Source organism: Schistocerca nitens, chromosome 1 (genome assembly GCF_023898315.1).
Source record: "Schistocerca nitens isolate TAMUIC-IGC-003100 chromosome 1, iqSchNite1.1, whole genome shotgun sequence".
NCBI lineage: Eukaryota > Metazoa > Arthropoda > Insecta > Orthoptera > Acrididae > Schistocerca > Schistocerca nitens.
In genome coordinates this window covers 592,850,981-592,872,756 of record NC_064614.1, presented here as the reverse complement: position 1 = coordinate 592,872,756, position 21,776 = coordinate 592,850,981, and the positions used below count along the sequence as shown (strand labels likewise).

Genomic DNA, 21,776 nt, shown 5'->3' with positions numbered 1-21,776 from the left:
AAAGATCATTTTCAATAGTCCTTCCTTCCTCCTCCAGATCTGTTGGATACATTATTACATCAGAGCAACCCACAATATCTTGATCACCCTCAGACAATTCATTAAACATTTTCTATGCCATGATTTCACCTTTCCTCCCTTCAAGACCCCTCACTACTTCATGTATCTCCTTTACCCACCAGTTAAGTAGTAATGACTCCAATATTTTTCATACTACCTCCAATCATTAACTGAGTACTCACATTCTTCCTTACTTACAGTTCAGCTACTAATCTCATCTCCTAAACCAATATTTTCCCCATTGCCCATTTCTGTATTCTCCCAATCAATCTCTATATCATTTGTAGAATTTAAATCACCCTCAAAACTCTTCATTTCATTGTCCTCATTAGCATCAAATACTTTGTTCCCTTCCTCTGAAGTAACAATATTAGTAGCTGCACCATTCACGCAATTAACTCCACAACTCAAAACTTCATCCCCCATAAACAAAACCTCACTTATTTCTGCTGAATCATCACATACTTTATAACAAATAACTCCATCAACGTTCACCAATAACTCATACTTAAAACATTCATTATATACATCAATACATTTTTAGCTATGACTACCTAAAGTAGAATACCCCCATGAACCACGGACCTTGCCGTTGGTGGGGAGGCTTGCGTGGCTCAGCGATACAGATGGCCGTACCGTAGGTGCAACCACAATGGAGGGGTATCTGTTGAGAGGCCAGACAAACGTGTGGTTCCTGAAGAGGGGCAGCAGCCTTTTCAGTAGTTGCAGGGGCAACAGTCTGGATGATTGACTGTTCTGGCCTTGCAACACTAACCAAAACGGTATTGCTGTCCTGGTAATGCGAATGGCTGAAACCAAGGGGAAACTACAGCCGTAATTTTTCCCGAGGGCATGCAGCATTACTGTATGGTTAAATGATGATGGCGTCCCCTGGGTAAAATATTCTGATGGTAAAATAGTCCCCCATTCGGATCTCCGGGTGGGGACTACTCAAGAGGACGTCGTTATCAGGAGAAAGAAAACTGACATTCTACAGATCGGAGCGTGGAATGTCAGACCCCTTAATCGGGCAGGTAGGTTAGAAAATTTAAAAAGGGAAATGGATAGGTTGAAGTTAGATATAGTGGGAATTAGTGAAGTTCGGTGGCAGGAGGAACAAGACTTTTGGTCAGGTGAATACAGGGTTATAAATACAAAATCAAATAGGGGTAATGCAGCAGTAGGTTTAATAATGAATAAAAAAATAGTAGTGCGGGTAAGCTACTACGAACACCATAGTGAATGCATTATTGTGGCCAAGATAGACACGAAGCCCACACCTACAACAGTAGTACAGGTTTATATGCCAACTAGCTCTGCAGATAATGAAGAAATTGATGAAATGTATGATGAGATAAAAGAAATTATTCAGGTAGTGAAGGGAGACGAAAATTTAATAGTCATGGGTGACTGGAATTCGAGAGTAGGAAAAGGGAGAGAAGGAAACATAGTGGGTGAATATGGATTGGGGGTGAGAAATAAAAGAGGAAGCCGCCTGGTAGAATTTTGCACAGAGCATAACTTAATCATAGCTAACACTTGGTTCAACAATCATAAAAGAAGGTTGTATACATGGAAGAATCCTGAAGATACTAGAAGATATCAGATAGATTATATAATGGTAAGACAGAGATTTAGGAACCAGGTTTTAAATTGTAAGACATTTCAAGTGCAGATGTCGACTCTGACCACAATCTTTTGGTTATGAACTGTATATTAAAACTGAAGAAACTGCAAAAAGGTGGGAATTTAAGGAGATGGGACCTGGATAAACTGACTAAACCAGAGGTTGTAGAGAGTTTCAGGGAGAGCATAAGGGAACAATTGACAGGAATGGGGGAAAGAAATACAGTAGAAGAAGAATGGGTAGCTCTGAGGGATGAAGTAGTGAAGGCAGCAGAGGATCAAGTAGGTAAGAAGACGAGGGCTAGTAGAAATCCTTGGGTAACAGAAGAAATATTGAATTTAATTGATGAAAGGAGAAAATATAAAAATGCAGTAAATGAAGCAGGCCAAAAGGAATACAAACGTCTCAAAAATGAGATCAACAGGAAGTGTAAAATGGCTAAGCAGGGATGGCTAGAAGACAAATGTAAGGATGTAGAGGCTTATCTCACTAGGGGTAAGATAGATACTGCCTACAGGCAAATTAAAGAGACCTTTGGAGAAAAGAGAGCCACTTGTATGAATATCAAGAGCTCAGATGGAAACCCAGTTCTAAGCAAAGAAGTGAAAGCAGAAAGGTGGAAGGAGTATATAGAGGGTCTATACAAAGGCGATGTACTTGAGGACAATATTATGGAAATGGAAGAGGATGTAGATGAAGATGAAATGGGAGATAAGATACTGCGTGAAGAGTTTGACAGAGCACTGAAAGACCTGTGTCGAAACAAGGCCCCGGGAGTAGACAACATTCCATTGGAACTACTGACGGCCTTGGAAGAGCCAGTCCTGACAAAACTCTTCCATCTAGTGAGCAAGATGTATGAGACAGGCAAAATACCCTCAGACTTCAAGAAAAATATAATAATTCCAATCCCAAAGATAGCAGGTGTTGACAGTTGTGAAAATTACCGAACTATCAGTTTAAAAAGTCACAGCTGCAAAATACTAACGCGAATTCTTTACAGACGAATGGAAAAACTGGTAGAAGCCGACCTTGGCGAAGATCAGTTTGGATTCCATAGAAATGTTGGAACACGTGAGGCAATACTGACCCTACAACTTATCTTAGAAAATAGATTAAGGAAAGGCAAACCTACATTTCCAGCATTTGTAGACTTAGAGACAGCTTTTGACAATGTTGACTGGAATACTCTCTTTCGAATTCCAAAGGTGGCAGGGGTAAAATACAGGGAGCGAAAGGCTATTTACAATTTGTACAGAAACCAGATGGCAGTTTTAAGAGTCGAGGGGCATGAAAGGGAAGCAGTGGTTGGGAAGGGAGTGAGACAGGGTTGTAGCCTGTCCCCGATGTTATTCAATCTGTATATTGAGCAAACAGTAAAGGAAACAAAAGAAAAGTTCGGAGTAGGTATTAAAGTCCATCGAGAAGAAATAAAAACGTTGGGGTTCGCCGATGACATTGTAATTCTGTCAGAGACAGCAAAGGACTTGGAAGAGCAGTTGAACGGAATTGACAGTGTCTTGAAAGGAGGATATAAGATGAACATCAACAAAAGCAAAATGAGGATAATGTAATGTAGTCGAATTAAGTCGAGTGATGTTGAGGGGATTAGATTAGGAAATGAGACACTTAAAGAAGTAAAGGAGTTTTGCTATTTGGGGAGCAAAATAACTGATGATGGTCAAAGTAGAGAGGATATAAAATGTAGACTGGCAATGGGAAGGAAATCGTTTCTGAAGAAGAGAAATTTGTTAACATCGAGTACAGATTTAAGTGTCAGGAAGTCGTTTCTGAAAGTATTGTATGGAGTCTAGCCATGTATGGAAGTGAAACATGGACGATAAATTGTTTAGACAAGAAGAGAATAGAAGCTTTCGAAATGTGGTGCTACCGAAGAATGCTGAAGACTAGATGGGTAGATCACATAACTAATGAGGAGGTATTGAACAGAATTGGGGAGAAGAGGAGTCTGTGGCACAACTTGACAAGAAGAAGGGACCGTTTGGTAGGACATGTTCTGAGGCATCAAGGGATCACAAATTTAGCATTGGAGGGCAGCGTGGAGGGTAAAAATCATAGAGGGAGACCAAGAGATGAATACACTAAGCAGATTCAGATGGATGTAGGTTGCAGTAAGTACGGTGAGATGAAGAAGCTTGCACAGGATAGAGTAGCATGGAGAGCTGCATCAAACCAGTCTCAGGACTGAAAACAACAACAACAACCTAAAGTAAATAGAACTGATGGCGAGAAAGAATAAGCTCCACACTTGAAAGATAACTCAATATATTTACACCACAGCACAAATTACAAACACAGTGAGTTAGCACCAAACCACATCAAGTGCAAGCACTAGAACAGTAGAACAAATAAGTTCATACATAAAAATGAAATACACTGAAACAGATCATGCCTTTTGCATCCATTGACTGATACCAATTGCAGCTATACCAAACCCCCTCTTTGAAGTTTTGTGTCTCAGTTATATCAGGGTAATGGTGGCAAACAGTTCTTCCAGCCCATGTGACCACTGGAGCAATAGATGGAGGATCTGTAGGTGGTAGAGTGTGGTTCGTAGCCCGATGTCTGTGTGGCTCCTGAAGGTCATGGTTTGTAGCAGCCACACTTCCCCCTTCTCTTGTGTGTTGAGGCGAGCAGGTTTCAGCAACTCCAGGGACACTGTTTCATGCTTTCCATTCCAATCTATCATGAAGACATTCAGCAGTCTGTGTAGCACTCGGAACGTATCTGTATATGGTTGGCAGAAAAGGGAACGCGCAGTGTCATCCCATCACCAGACATTCACTATTAATGTGGCCAGCAGTTTAGTTGAAGCCCTGACTCTGAAGTGTGCTAAATTATGAAAGATGCAGAAAACCTCTTTCCTGTGTCTCAGTGGAACGTAAGGACATAATCTACCCTGTGATGTATCACACCCCAAGGTAAGTCCCAGCTCTTTCACCTTTGCTTATCAAACATGAAACCTTGAGACTGGTGAGCTTAGAACTTAACCAACTCAGAGTCTTCCTTTGATTAACCACTATTTTCTCCCAGCAGACTGCCTTGACACTTGTGCATCTATGTGATAAATAATCAGCCACTACATTATTATTAATAGTGCAGCCTCTGCCATTGCACCTCCAATACATTCTCTTTCCACAGTATCTTCTTGTTCCTTGAAATGAACTTTCTCTTCACAAGTCCAGTCAAAGGAGCCTGTTTCACAGCTGTCTGTGGAAGATGGCGTCAGTAGAAATTAATCATTCCCAAGAATCTTTGAAAGTCGCCAGAACTGGGAAATCAGTGTGGAGTTCTCTTTCAGTGTTTGGAGAAAGATTATTTGCAGAAATGATGAACCCAAGAAGCTGTATGCTCTTTACCTTGCACTTGTGTTTGTTGATTACCACTCCAAAGTTTTTAAGCTTCTGGAAAAGCGTTCATAGTTGCAGCTTATGTTGTTCCATATTGGAGAAGACAAGAATATTGTCTGTGTAACAAAGCAGGAATGGAAGCCCTCTAAGAACCTGGTGGATAAACCTTTACCATGATTGTGTGGCATTTTTAGACCAAAGAACATAAAGTTGAAATGGAACAAACCAAACAGAGTAGTGTCAGCAGTCTTCTTCCTGTCACCCTTTGTGACCGGAATTTGTGTATAAGCCTTGTGAAAAGTGATAACACCGAAAACTCTCACTTCTGCTATGGCATTGTTGCAATCTACTGCCTGAGGTAATGTACATTTATTGGGAATAGTATGGGAATTTAAAACACTATGTCTGTCTATGTAACCCTTAGCTGTGTCAAACTTCTCTGGCATAACATTGCATGGGCAGGGCACTACTGGAGTGTCAGGTGAAGTTCAAATGTAATGCTGAGTGTTGCATTTGCAAGCCATTCCTGGTTTCCTGATTTCTGTAATATGTGGAAATTCTTGCAGTGTCACTTCCACATCTACTGGAAATTTTCGCCAATTGAGCCACTTCTAGGAGTCTGTTAGAAGAAAAGTTTGAAGCCAGTTTGACTCTGTATCAGGAGGTAGTGTGTTCAAATTTCATCAGGATCACTGCTTTAGCTATGTACCTTTAATTGAATAGAACTGATGGCAAGAAAGAATAAACTCTGCACTTGCATGATAACATATTTACAGTGAGGCACAAATTACAAACATGGTGAGTTATCAGGAAAACATATTGAGAGCAAGCACCAGAACAATGGAACAAAGAAATACATACATAAAGATAAAACACACTAAACATATCACTGTTATCTATGTCCACTGATCAATATCACTTGCCACCACATATTACAGAAATCACCACCAATAGCTCCATAAACTGTCACTGATAAACCATATAAATTGTTGCTACTGCAGTGCTTCACATTAGAATTCACAATACATTTAAATTCTGCCAAACTCAGATGTACCCCTGTCTCCATCACATTTTCTCTGTCCGCAGATTTCTCCAACACTTTGCATTCTTATCTTCTACTTAACACATTACTTTCACATTCATCCTTGCACATCCACTTATAATTCATACTTTCATCAAGAGCCATTTGTTCACTTCTGACAATAGAAATAAATTCCTTCCTCGGAAGTATCTAAACCAGTAGCTTCAACTTTCATGACATTAGTGCCTAAAACATCACCTTCACTTCCCGTCAACAATAAATCATCCAGTTCCACCAATACATAATAAAATTAATCACCAGCTGATGAGACCATTGCTATGACATCCTCTCAACTAATTTCTCATACTTCCATTAATGCAATGAGAAACTACGTTTTGTAGTTGCGTCATTTTATGCTTTTGTTGGTCAAACCTATTTAACTAAATAAACACTGTTTTTGGCCTAGTTTCACAATTTTATTATTAATGTTATTGCACAACCTAGGTTTCAGGTTATAAGCCCATTTTCAAGTACGTTGCTGATTCCCAAAGATGATAATGCACAGATAAACCTGATGACAAGGCAAAGATAATAATCTCAACTTCTTAAGGAATCAATCCATAGCTTGATATACAATTATGTCAATGACCAGTTTTTAACAAATTACATACATTATTACATGTTCAGCAATTACACTACGATAACTGTACTAAAGTTCTAAAGTTATGCATCAGCCAAGAACATTTTAACTACAGTGGACTGGGGCCCAAAGTTTTGCTTCTATCCTGGGGTTGTGATCTCGTCTAAAAGAGGTGAATAACTGAATTAGGTTTGCTTGTTTAATTATAGGTGTGGGGATATTCACATCTATCTTTTAATTTCTAAAATTTCTAGTTGGTTGAGTTTGGCCAACTTTTCCTCTGTGTGTAAGACTTGTACATCTATTGTGTATTTGTGGTTATTGTTCAGGCAATGTTCTGCAAAGACTGAATCAGTCTTCTTCAATCTCCAGGTAATTAAGAAATACCTCATTCATTTGAAAATAAATTTTGGTGATATAATAAGATACCTTTTAGTTGAATCTTTTGTTCTTTTGCTAACATGTATGATTCCTGTATCTTGATTTCATATTTTCTAATAATTTTTCTCTAGCTTTTCATGTTTATCCACTACAATACTTAGAGGTAAAAGTAACTTTCACATGATGTGTCACTGCCAAGTAGCATAGCTTGATGAAACGTGGTCCATACATAGAAATAAATGCTACAGTATAGTACAGGAGGTAACTGAAAGAAATACACAATGAGATGAATGGAAATGATACTTTTATTCAAAGACAATAATTACACCGAAGAGAGAATGATTTGTTATTGTCCCCCGGGCATTACAAAAGGTGGGGCATGGTACTTGATAGAGTGTGTGATCACCACAGATATCAATGCATGCTTTGTAATGTGCTCCCATGCTGGTCACAAGGTTGGTAAGAAGTTCTTGTGGTAGAACATTCCATTCCTCCACTAGTGCAGTTGACAACTGGTATATGATCATTGGTGCATGTGGACATGCTGCAATGTGTCCCCCTAATGCATCCCACATGTTCTTTATGAAATTAAGTCAGGGGAATGGGAGGATCATGACATTTGCTGAATATTATCTCATTCCAAGAGCTCATTCACCTGCACAGTTCTATGTGTTGTGCATTATCATCCCCAAAAATGAAGTCAGGGCTGAATGCATCCCTGAGAAGATGCAAGTCAATGTTTCAGTTGTAATGATATGAGAGAAGGAAAGTTGCAACTCACCATATAGCGGAGGTGCTGAGTCGTGATGGGCACAATAAAAAGATTCACACAATCATAGCTTTCGGCCATTAAGGCCTTTGTCAGCAGTAGCCACACACACACACACACACACACACACACACACACACACACACACACACACACACACACACAAAAACTGCTGACAAAGGCCTTAATGGCTGAAAGCTATGATTGGTACTGCTGACAAAGGCCTTAATGGCCGAAAGCTATGATTGTGTGAATCTTTTTATTGTGCCTATTGCGACTCAGCACCTCCGCTACATGGTGAGTAGCAACTTTCCTTCTCTTGTATTGTTACATTCCATCCTGGATTTTCCATTGTTTGATTTCAGTTGTAACAGGTAGATATATTTCTTTTTTAATGTATTTTCCTTTACTGTCTGCTATTCCTACAACATATATACCCCAGTTGCTGGTAATATAGAACATGAATACCTTTTTCTCAGTACTGAAAGTAATTCCTGTGATATTAACAATATTTTTCTACCAGAACTCTAAATGAATATCCAGTTTTGTCCTCAAAATATTAAAATATTGCCAGCTACTATTGGGCTCACTTGTTCCATGCCCCTCCCCCCTCCAAGTAACCAGTCACAAGTGGATATTTGGTATGCAGAAGAGAAATAAAGAATAAACCATTAAAAGAAACACATTTCCATGAGAGGATAGCATTTGTTAACTGCATACCATATTTACATTCCATGTTGAAAATGTTGTCAGTGTCATCACCATCTGTGTCCTTGACAGCTTGAAACCACATTAGAGATTCCTCTACTGCTGCCCAAAACATCTCAGGTGATATGTTGGATACCTCCCTCACTATGCTCATATTCAACCTCCGAGATGTGTTAGCGTCCCATCAATAAATCCTCTACCTAGAAATCAAGCTGGTTCAAATCTGATAATCTTGGTGGCTATACAGTTTGGAACTGTCAGCCAATAATACAGTTTTCTCCATATGAGTTACAGAGTAATTGGGTGACCTCATGAGCAATGTGAGGTGGGGGCTCCATTGTGCACCACAGCAGTTGATTCCAAAGCACCTCTCCCCCATACTGCTGGGATCACATGCTGGTGAAGCAGATCACAGTAATGTGTGCCATTCACACTGCATATGCTTTGTCCTTGGGGTCCGAGTTCCTCCTATGTTGCCATCCCAATTCTACTGCATAATGGCAAGCCATGACTACTGACAATGCAGTCTGCACATCATTCAACTTGGGTACTCATACAGTAAATAGTTCTCCATCTACACTGGCTCCGGTGACAAAAGTTTAATTCTCGCCACCCTGTATATAGGGTGGTCCATTGATAGTGACTGGGTCAAATATCTCACGAAATAAGCATCAAATGAAAAAACTACGAAGAATGAAACTCATCTAACTTGAAGGGAGAAACCAGATGGCACTACAGTTGGCCCACTAGATGGTGCTGCCGTAGGTCAAGCGGATATCAACTGTATTTTTTAAAATAGGAACCCCATTTTTTATTACATGTTCATGTAGTATGTAAAGAAATATGAATGTTTTAGTTGGACCACTTTTTTCGCTTTGTGATAGATGGCGCTGTAATAGTCACAAATATATGGCTCACAATTTTATACGAACAGTTGGTAACAGGTAGGTTTTTTAAATTAAAATACAGAACGTAGGTACGTTTGAACATTTTATTTCGGTTCTTCCAATGTGATACATGTACCTTTGTGAACTTATCATTTCTGAGAATGCATGCTGTTACAGTGTTATTACCTGTAAATATCACATTAATGCAATAAATGCTCAAAATGATGTCCATCAACCTCAATGCATCATTTGACAATACATATAACTACATTCCTGACAACAGCGAGTAGTTCGCCTTCCGTAATGTTCGCACATGCATTGACAATGCGCTGACGCATGTTGTCAGGCATTGTCGGTGGATCACGATAGCAAATATCCTTCAACTCTCCCCACAGTAAGAAATCCGGGGATGTCAGATCTGGAGAACATGTGGGGCCATGGTATGGTGCCTTGACGACCAATCCACCTGTCATGAAATATGCTATTCAATACTGCTTCAACCGCTCGCGAGTTATGTGCCAAACATCCATCATGTTGGAATTACATCGCCATTCTGTCATGCAATGAAAGCATCTTGTAATAACATCAGTAGAACATCACGTAGGATTGGACCATTCAGATTGGCATCGATAAAATGGGGGCCAATTATTCTTCCTCCCATAATGCCACACCATACGTTAACCCTCCAAGGTTGCTGATGTTCCACTTGTCACAGCCATTGTGGATTTTCCATTGCCCAATAGTGCATATTATGCCGGTTTGTGTTACCGCTATTGGTGAATGACACTTCGTCGCTAAATAGAACTGGTGCAAAAAATCTGTCATTGTCCCATAACTTCTCTTGTGCCCAGTGGCAGAACTGTACACGACATTCAAAGTCATCGCCATGCAATTCCTGGTGCATAGAAATATGGTACGGGTGCAATCAATGTTGATGTAGCATTCTCAACAATACTGGGTTGTAGATGTATACCTAATATAGATGATGTCAAGTAATTCACAGTCAGCGAAATAATTTTGAAGGACTGTGACAATGTTTGAAAGACCTGTGATGTTAGAATGTTCAGTGCAATTCACTGTTAATTTCTATATGATTATAGCGAAAAAGGTGTAGTTTTTAATAATATTATGAAAAGGAAAGTTAATACTCACCATACAGCAGAGATGCTGATATAGTGAGTAGCAACTTTCCTTTTCATAATATTGTTACATTCCATCCTGGATTTTCCATTGTTTGAGTGTAGTTTTTAATAGTATTCCTATTGAAGCAAGCAGTGTTGCATGCGTCACTGGCTGACATTTTGTGGGTTGCCAGTTCAGATCTGATATTTGTTGTGTAGAATTTATCATTTCTGGAAGATTTTCAAAATTTCTAATGATTTTACAATTTGTATATTCTGGTATATTCACTATCTACATAAGTAGGGGCACTCTCCATCCAACAGTTTAGTTCTTCTCTCTTCTGTTTGTATGTTTGCATTCACAATAAATGTGCTTTCAGTGCTAAATATTGTACTTCATTCATGACGCTGTTTTCGGTTTGGACTTTATTTGTTACAATGTGCCACTGTTTGCTGGAGACGCCCGTAGTTTGTAACATATGCGTCCAATTAGGCAACATAAAAACTGTCATCTACAAGGAAAGGAACTGGAATGCAAGCTGTAAATCACTCCGAATGCTCATGTATTCAGAAAACCAATGGATTTCAGAACAGCAGCAACATTTTCAGAGATACTGTTCATGATTGAACAAAATAGCTGAATGGATTTGACAAAGTTGCAAAGTACAACAGGGGAGTTAACATGGTGTGTGTGGAAAATGTGTGGACAACCCAGCCCAGCAGTGGTTTGAGAACAATGAGAAGCTTGATAGTTGGAAAAAGTTCCAGGCCGAATTGAAGAAAACTTTTGGTACGATGAGCAGAAAGTCCACTTAGCAGAAAAACAACTGAAGAGAAGGATCCACACATATCCATCTGCACATACACAGACACAAACAGACATTTGTCTGTGTGTGGAGAGAGAGAGAGAGAGAGAGAGAGAGAGAGAGAGAGAGAGAGAGAGAGAGCGAGAAGAAGAAGAAGATACTATTGAACTGCCAACAGGATCTGGCCTAACTGATCAACAACATCAGGGAGCACTAGCCTTTCTGTGGCAGTTTTCAGATGTTTTCAGAACTGGACTGGAGAAGAGAGACCAAGCAGCCCATGGCTGAACTCCATATTGATGCTGCACATTAGCCATCATTTAGCAAGTACTTGTTTAGGGTGTCACTGGCTGAATCGTGCATAATTTTAGAGGAATAGAGAAGATGCTGCAAGATGACATCAACAAATGTTCAGAGGGTACTTAATCATCTCCTGTGGTCCTTATGAAGGTGGAGAAGGGCACATGGCGTTTCTCCATTAGATACTAACAGCTGAACAAAATCATGAAAAAAGTTGTCTACTCATTGCCATGTGTTGATGGCACCCTGAACTGCTTCAAAGGAGTAAAGTATTTCGCAGTTATTGATGTGCAGACAGGCTATTGTCAGATCAAGTTTGGCAATGCTGACTGGGAAAAAGACTGCATTCGTAAAATTTGAAGGCTTCTATGGGTTCATATTTGTGCTGTTTGGATTGTGTAATTCTCCATCCATCTTCAAGCTAATACTTTGTCAGCTTAAATGGATGATATGACTTTGCTATCTGGATGACAATGTCATTTTTTCAAAGACATTTGAAGAATTTCTAAGCCACTTGACAACCATGCTGAAGTGTGTTCAGACAGCAGGCCTCTCCTAATTCAAAGAAGTGTCTCTTCATTACCCAAGAAGCAAAAATACTGGTGTACCTACTGAATGGCAATGGAGTCCATTCCAATCCAGAGAAAATAAGAGCAGTCATAGATTTTCTGACTCCTTGGCTTCTTCATGATGCAAGGATTTTTCTTGCAATGAGCTCATATTATTAGTGATTCATAAAGGACTTCTGTATCAGGCACGTCTGTTGCAAGAACTACTCCAGGTAGTTGCCAAATTTTCCTGGAATGAGGCGCAGGAGAGATCTTTACTTCCAAAGATGGAACTTCATGCCAGCTCATTATGGGATTGGTATAGTTCTACTTTCAATTCAGGAAGGCTGTGAGAAGGTGATAGTTTATGTTTCCAGCCCGAGATGAACTAATGTATAAAAGAGAAAGAAGGCCTTGCAGCTGTTTGGGCCATCAACAAATTCCAGCTGTATTTATTTGGCACACAATTCATACTGCAACCATTTGCATACTTATGGGTTTAAAACCACCTTTTTTCTTGATCTATTATGCATACTGTAGTTATATTCATGTCAGGTTCTAGAACAACTGTATAACTCATTACTATGTAACACATTATTACTCTCTCGCTGGCTATTTAGAACCATCTGTTGACACTCCCCACACATTCTCTTCACATATTTATTCATTACAATATTGCTTCACAAAACACTTTAGATAATGCCACTACCCATATTTTAGATCTTACCATACTGGTAACTGTAATAGGAAAAGAGGATTTTCATTAAACAATCAATGAAATCAATATTTTGACTGCATTTTCTTTAAAATATAACAATATATTGCCATGAAATCATACATATTAAAAAGATATATTTGAGATATTAAAAAGCCACTTGCAATTAAATCACTCCTTCCAACAACACACAGACATATTTATTTCAATTTACACACACACACACACACACACACACACACACACACACACACACACATACACACACGCAAGTACTTATGTGCTTAGTACACCACCATTCTCATTTATTAAATTAATCCACGATGAAAAATCCTGGGAACTTCATCAAAACTGCATATCCAATGCAGTTTGCTTGAATCTTTCTGTGTCCTTTTATTTCCACCAATACTCAATGTTTCATCAAACATCACAGTTCCACCAAATAAACACTGAGTCTTTACAGTTCCACCAAACACAGTCTATCCTTACAGTCTCATTGGATAAGTACCAAGAACTGTAATATAGATCCTGCAGATGCATGTAACTTTTGAAATTACATCATGTCAGCATCTTTTAAATGGTTAAAGTCAGTCTTCAGGTTTAACAACATCTATAATTTCTCAGTACTTGTATATAGTTCAATGATTTCTTCCAGGCTTGTATAGGTACCGAACACCAGTGCCATTAATCCAAACACACTGACCAGCACATTTTTCCAAAGTCGCCATCTGAATGGTCCTAGTCCATTATCCCAGTATGTGATGACTTCAATAAATGCTGGTATTATGAGACCAAGCAAGGAGAAGCATAGAGAACCAATAAGAGAAATGAAAGGACCTATTGTGGGCACTGCAACCGCCAGAACAACTGCAAAAGAATAAGATAATAAATGCAAATAATATAACATCAATATTTCCAAATTATGCATTAACAAAATTTTAATTCAATGCTATTCTAATGGTCATTATGGGGTGCAGTCAGCCTCATGAGGCCAACTGAACTGCTCAATCAATTAGTAGTGATTCCAAGGTCAAGAAATCTGACAATGACTGGGAGAGCCTCTCCAGACCACATCCAATGACACCATTGTCAGAGGATGACACGGTGGCCAGTCAGGCCTGATTGGGCCTCTAAGGCCAGAATTCAGAACTTTACCTATTACATGCTGGTCATTAACCCGACATAGAATCTTGCTAGTAGCAATAGGCAGTTTCTTCACACATACCACTTATTTTTACTATTTATTTTAGTTCATACATACAATCATTGTTTCATAGATCCCCTTCATGGATGTGAAGTGAATCATAGTATACATCACAGTGATGCAGCTGTTAAACAAGGAGAACCTCACTGAAAACTTACAACAACTACAAAGAGTGTTCTGAAGGAATGAATATTCATGTCAACAAACTGAATGGTCATTGTAGTCAAAATCAACAAAGCCTGAGGAAGATGTTGAGACAGAGACAGAAAAAGAGGATCTAAGAATCATTTATCTAACTTATGCTGGCCCATTCTATGCAGAGACCAGAAGACTCCTATGGAAACATGCCACCCAGGATGTTTTGCTCCTGTCAACTAAAATGAAAAGTCTTCTTTGTAATGCTAAAAATGCTCTGTCTCAAAAAAACTTGATGTTTTCCAAATTCCATGCAAATGTGGCATGTCTTATGTGGGGCAGACTATTACAATAGTCGAGGAGAGGTGTAAGGAGCATAAGTGACATGAATGATTAAAACAACCAAGCAATCAACCGATTTCAACTATTTCCACAAATATTATGATGCAATGAAATATGATGAGACCAGTATAGTGGTGCAAATGCCAAGTTTCTGAACCAGCATAATTAAGCAGTTTACCACAGTAAAGTAGTCATAATATTTAATAATCCAGGACAATAGTTTCAATTTACAAATCTCACTGACCATTTCATCCGTGAGAGCTGGAAAATGTTGTGTTTCATAGATTGGCCTCTGTCTGGAAACAAGTAAAAGCCATAACAAGCTTGAGGCTGCTTCCCTGGGCTGCAGCATCACTGGAACACCTGTGGTGAAACCTGTGAGAGCCCTGGTACCCTTGGTATCCCCCAAAAACCTAAGTGTCACTGCATCTACCAATCTGCACAATATGACTGGTTTGTTCTCACCCAGAGATGAATGGCAGACAGTGGTGCACTCACATATGACTACATATGTGAGCAAAAGGAGAATGTGGGTACTTGCTGCATAGGTGTGCCCTTATGCCTTATCTACAGTTATGAAGTGCTGCGCACTGTTGATAAGGCATCTGAACCAGCTCATGAAGTCTCATAAGTTGGGCTTCTGCCCAATTCTCCTGCAAAGCCCAAATAATTACAGAGGTTGAGTGTGATGGTCATTGGGCACCCCAGCTTTAACCATATAATGGAGTCCCTGAGGGAAACAGCAAGCTGAATGACAAAGAACAATAATTTGCACTTGCTATGTTCACCAAGAAGTCTCATATGAGATTGCAAGAGGTTCTTTCAGCACCTATTGACTGCACTGGATGCAGCTGGTGGCAAATCATAGGTCATGTCAGCAAGAATGCTGCCTGACTCATGGGTTCTGCAGCCATCCACAGTCACTTAGACAGTTACATGGATAGCTGAAGAAACATAGTTTCACATGCAGGGTGGAAAGCATAGCTCATTATTTGCAGTATTATACCCAGAACCAACTGAATTCCTCTGGTTTGAAGCAAAGTGGAAGGCTTAAACCAGAGTCTTGTGTGATTCTGCTATGGTCACATATACAGGATTCTTGACCTCTTCTATTGGGTGGAGAATCAGAGGCCCCCCTTCAATAAGTCAGGTGTGTACTACATAAAGTTTCTACTTGAGTAGCTGAATATATATGGCAAGCACACGTGGGTATTGTTTTTAGGTTGAGAGGCACCCTTCATAGGCTTTGTGATGAACTGTGTACCATTCTCTAAGAGAAAAGTACTAAGTGGAGGAACACCTTTGACAAGATCCCAGAATTTGACTCATATGTTAAAGTTAATAATTCCCACACTGTATTGTGAAAAGAGAGCTGGCTGAATCCATAAATAAATATAAACTACATATTAAATTCAGACTGAAATTTAATGCATGGATCAGGGGTGACAAAATACTTATTGTCATAAAGAACTCGGTAATATCTACTGAGGTTAATTTGGGTGAAGGTAAACATTGAAGGTGGGACAAACTTAAATAGGTGGAAAGACCCACATCAACATTGGCAATAAATCAATGACACAGTAATAGTCATATGATAGAGTAACCATTTTAAGCAACAGAAGTGTAATGGGCAAATAAACCTAGTTGTATGAAAAACAGATGACATCTAAGTTTTTCTGGAGGAATCTTAAGTAAATTTCACTACTCAGAAAATAAACTACTTGCAAAACACTTTATTCACTAATTCTTGACTATGGCTTGTCAGTGTGGGACAGTCACCACATAGGATTGCCAGAGGGTAGAGAACATCCAAAGAAGAGGTGTGTTGAGTCATCAGTTTGTTTGGTACACACAAGAGTGTTACAGATGCATGTTAAACAACAGCAGGAGGTGCTGAAAGAGAGGTTCATGCATCACAGAGGGGATTACAATTAAAGTTCTGACACTTTACATTAAAATAAGAGTAACAATCATAATATTTCCTCATAGTACAAAAATAGCCATGATGGGGAAAATTAAAAAATGGGCTTGCACAAGGCCTACTGACAGTTGCTCTATGCACCACTCATGAATGGAGTGGGAAATGGGGGAAACGGTAGTGCTATCGTAAGTACACTCTGCTAAACATTGCTTGTGGAGTGTAGATGTAGACATTCTACCATTACTTCAGATAATGATCCTGAAGAGGGGCAGCAGCCTCTTCAGTAGTTGCAGGGGCAACAGTCTGGGTGATTGACTGATGTGGCCTTGTAACACTAATCAAAACGGCCTTGCTGTGCTGGTACTGCGAACGGCTGAAAGCAAGGGGAAACTACAACCGTAATTTTTCCCGAGGGCATACAGCTTTACTGTATGGTTAAATGATGATGGCGTCCTCTTGGGTAAAATATTCAGGAGGTAAAATAGTCCCCCATTTGGATCACCGGGCAGGCACTACTCAGGAGGACGTCATTATCAGGAGAAAGAAAACTGGCGTTCTATGGATCGGAGCGTGGAATGTCAGATCCCTTAATCGGGCAGGTAGGTTAGAAAATTTAAAAAGGGAAATGGATAGGTTAAAGTTAGATATAGTGGGAATTAGTGAAGATCAGTGGCAGGAGGAACAAGACTTTTGGTCAGGTGAATACAGGGTTATGAATACAAAATCAAATAGGGGTAATGCAGGAGTAGGTTTAATAACAAATAAAAAAAATAGGAGTGCAGGTAAGCTACTACAAACATCATAGAGAACGCATTATTGAGGCCAAGATAAACACAAAGCCCACACCTACTACAGTAGTACAAGTTTATATGCCAACTAGCTCTGCAGATGATGAAGAAATTGATGAAATGTATGATGAGATAAAAGAAATTATTCAGGTAGTGAAGGGAGACGAAAATTTAATAGTCATGGATGACTGGAATTCGACAGTAGGAAAAGGGAGAGAAGGAAACATAGTAGGTGAATATGGATTGGGGGTAAGAAATGAAAGAGGAAGCCGTCTAGTAGAATTTTGCACAGAGCATAAATTAATCATAGCTAACACTTGGTTCAAGAACCATGAAAGAAGGTTGTATACGTGGAAGAACCCTGGAGATACTAAAAGGTATCAGATAGATTATATAATGGCAAGACAGAGATTTAGGAACCAGGTTTTAAATTGTAAGACATTTCCAGGGGCAGATGTGGACTCTGACCACAATCTTTTGGTTATGAACTGTAGATTAAAACTGAAGAAACTGCAAAAAGGTGGGAAATTAAGGAGATAGGACTTGGATAAAATGCCCAAACCAGAGGTTGTACAGAGTTTCAGGGAGAGCATAAGGGAACAATTGACGGGAAAGAAATACAGTAGAAGAATAATGGGTAGCTCTGAGGGATGAAGTAGTGAAGGCAGCAGACGATCAAGTAGGTAAAAAGACGAGGGCTAGTAGAAATCCTTGGGTAACAGAAGAAATATTGAATTTAATTGATGAAAGGAGAAAATATAAAAATGCAGTAAATGAAGCAGGCCAAAAGGAATACAAACGTCTCAAAAATGAGATCAACAGGAAGTGTAAAATGGCTAAGCAGGGATGGCTAGAGGACAAATGTAAGGATGTAGAGGCTTATCTCACTAGGGGTAAGATAGATACTGCCTGCAGGAAAATTAAAGAGACCTTTGGAGAAAAGAGAACCACTTGTATGATTATCAAGAGCTCAGATGGAAACCCAGTTCTAACCAAAGAAGGGAAAGCAGAAAGGTGGAAGGAGTATATAGAGAGCCTATACAAGGGCGATGTACTTGAGGACAATATTATGGAAATGGAAGAGGATGTAGATGAAGATGAAATGGGAGATAAGATACTGCATGAAGAGTTTGACAGAGCACTGAAAGACCTGAGTTGAAACAAGGCCCCGGGAGTTGACAACATTCCATTGGAACTACTGACGGACATGGGAGAGCCAGTCATGACATAACTCTACCATCTGGTGAGCAAGATGTATGAGACAGGCAACATACCCTCAGACTTCAAGAAGAATATAATAATTCCAATCCCAAAGAAAGTAGGTGTTGACAGATGTGAAAATTACTGAACTATCAGTTTACTATCAAAATACTAACGCGAATTCTTTACGACAAATGGAAAAACTGGTAGAAGTCGACCTCGGGGAAGATCAGTTTGGATTCTGTAAAAATGTTGGAACACGTGAGGCAATACTGACTTTACGCCTTATCTTAGAAGAAAGATTAAGGAAAGGCAAACCTACATCTCTAGCATTTGTAGACTTAGAGAAAGCTTTTGACAATGTTGACTGGAATACTCTCTTTCAAATTCCAAAGGTGGCAGGGGTAAAACACAGGGAGCGAAAGGCTATTTACAATTTGTACAGGTACCAGATGGCAGTTATAAGAGTCGAGGGGCATGAAAGGGAAGCAGTGGTTGGGAAGGGAGTGAGACAGGGTTGTAGCTTCTCCCCGATGTTATTCAATTTGTATATTGAGCAAGCAGTAAAGGAAACAAAAGAAAAATTTGGAGTAGGTATTAAAATCCATGGAGAAGAAATAAAAACTTTGAGGTTTGCCAATGACATTGTAATTCTGTCAGAAACAGCAAAGGACTTGAAAGAGCAGTTGAAAGGATGGACAATGTCTTGAAAGGAGGGTATAAGATGAACATCAACAAAAGGAAAACGAGGATAATGGAATGTAGTCGAATTAAGTCGGGTGATGCTGAGGGAATTAGATTAGGAAATGAGACACTTAAAGTAGTAAAGGAGTTTTGCTATTTGGGGAGCAAAATAACTTATGATTGTAAAAGTAGAGAGGATATAAAATGTAGACTGGCAATGGCAAGGAATGCGTTTCTGAAGAAGAAGAATTTGTTAACATTGAGTATAGATTTAAGTGTCAGAAAGTCGTTTCTGAAAGTATTTGTATGGAGTGTAGCCATGTATGGAAGTGAAACATGGACGATAAATAGTTTGGACAGGAAGATAACAGAAGCTTTCAAAATGTGTTGCTACAGAAGAATGCTGAAGATTAGATGAGTAGATCACGTAACTAATGAGGAGGTATTGAACAGAATTGGGGAGAAGAGGAGTTTGTGGCACAACTTGACTAGAAGAAGGGACCAGTTGGTAGGGCATGTTCTGAGGCATCAAGGGATCACAAATTTAGCATTGGAGGGCAGCGTGGAGGGTAAAAATCGTATAGGGAGACCAAGAGATGAATACATTAAGCAGATTCAGAAGGATGTAGGTTGCAGTAAGTACTGGGAGATGAAGAAACTTGCACAGGATAGAGTAGCATGGAGAGCTGCATCAAACCAGTCTCAGGACTGGAGACCACAACAACAACAACAACAACAAGAATGAAATATTTTGAAACTTGGAAAAATAGATAGTATTCTGAATTACATAGTTAAATATCTACATCTACATCAACATTGACATCTTTACTCTGCAAACCACTGAACTGCATGACAGGGGGAACATCCCAGAGTATCAGTAATTTACCTTTTCCTCATCTGATTGACACATGGAGGATGGAAGGAGGATTGCTTCAATGTCTCTGTGTACACTGTAATTAGTCTGGTCTTTGCAGTACATAGGGCATTTTATTATAGTTCTAGATTCATCACTTAAATTTGGTTCTAAAAACTTCCAAATGAAGTTCTCAGGTAACAGTTTTGTCTATCTTCAGGTGCCCATCAGTTCAGTTCTTTCAGGATCTTCTCTCTCCCATGGGTCAAATAAACATGTGAGCATTCATGCTGACCTTATTTGTATCCATTCAATGTCTCCTGTTTGTCCCATATGGAACAGATCCTATACACTTAAGGAACATTCTGAGATGGATCACAGGAGAGTTTTGTATGCAGTCATATTTTTAACCAACCAGCGAATGGCAGTCTGCCACCTGCTTTACCTAGAGCTGAGACTATATGATGATTCCATTTCATATCCCTTCAAAACATTACTCCCACAAATTTATATGAGTTGACTGGTTCCATCTGTGACTAAATTGTGTTATAGTTATAGGATACTACATGTATAGTTATAGGACACTACATTTTCATTATGTGAAATGCACAATTTTAAATTTCTGAACATTTAAAATAAGCTGCCAATATTGCAGTATTTTGAAACCTTATCAAGATCTGACTGAATATTTGTGCAACTTCTTTCAGACTGTATTTCATTACAGATAAGTACCCATCTGTGAAAAGTCTGCGATTACTATTCATATTGTCTGAAAAGTCATTAATATACAACATGTACAGCAAGGGTCCCAACACAGTTCACTAGGGCATACTTGAAGATGCTTCTACATCTTTCGATAACTCTCCCTCCAAGGTAACTTGCTATATCCTACCTACCAAAAAATCCTTAATCTGGTCACAAATTTTGCTTGATACCCCATATAACCATGTTTTGATAATAGGCACAAATCTGGTAGGGAGTCAAATACCTTCTGCAAAATCAAGGAATACTGCATCTACCTGACTGCAATGACCCATATATTTCAGTGTTGTGAGAAAAGTGCAAGCTGCGTTTCACATGACCAGTGTTTCCAGAATCCATACTGATTGTCTTTGAGAAACTCATTCAGTTTCAGATACCTCAGTATGTTTGAGCTGAGAACATTTTCTAAGATTCTACAACAAATGGATGTCAAGGATATTGGACAGTAGTTTTGTGGATTGCTTCTGCTACCCTTTCATAAATGGGTGTGATCTGTACTTTCTTTCAATTACTGGGCACAGTTTTTTGTTCAAGGGCTCTATGGTAAATTAAAGTTAAAAGAGAGGCTAGCTCATCCTAAAATTCAGCACAGAATCTGATCAGGATTCCGTTGGACCCTGGGGCTTTGTTTAGTTTTAGTGACGTCAGCTGTTTGTACACACCACTAACAGTAATATCTATTTCACTCATCTTTTCTGTGGTACAGGAATTAAGTTGAGGTAGTACTCCTGGGGTTTCCATTATAAAGAAAATTTTTGAAATGAAGTTAAGCTTTCTGATTTTGCTTTTCTAACCTCAGTTTCCATCCCTGTTTTGTCCGTAAGTGACTGGACACTAACTTTAGTGCCACTAACAGTGTTTACAAATAATCACATTTTCTTTGGGCACTGTGAAAGACCTTTTGACAATATTCTCCTAGGGCAGCCACTGAAG

At 39.2% G+C, this 21,776-nt stretch overlaps 1 protein-coding gene across 4 annotated transcripts in view; it reads right to left on the bottom strand.

Moving 5' to 3' along the window:
• Positions 1 to 13,036: 13,036 nt before the first annotated feature.
• The window catches only part of LOC126256014 (proton-coupled amino acid transporter-like protein pathetic), a 374,111-nt gene continuing 365,371 nt past the window's right edge, over positions 13,037 to 21,776 (bottom strand). For all 4 annotated transcript variants that reach the window (XM_049955447.1, XM_049955449.1, XM_049955450.1 and 1 more), the window contains one exon: positions 13,037 to 13,821. In XM_049955447.1, coding sequence (XP_049811404.1) covers positions 13,565 to 13,821 — 257 coding nt within the window. In that variant the 3' untranslated portion in view covers positions 13,037 to 13,564. The remainder of the gene's footprint in view (positions 13,822 to 21,776) is intronic.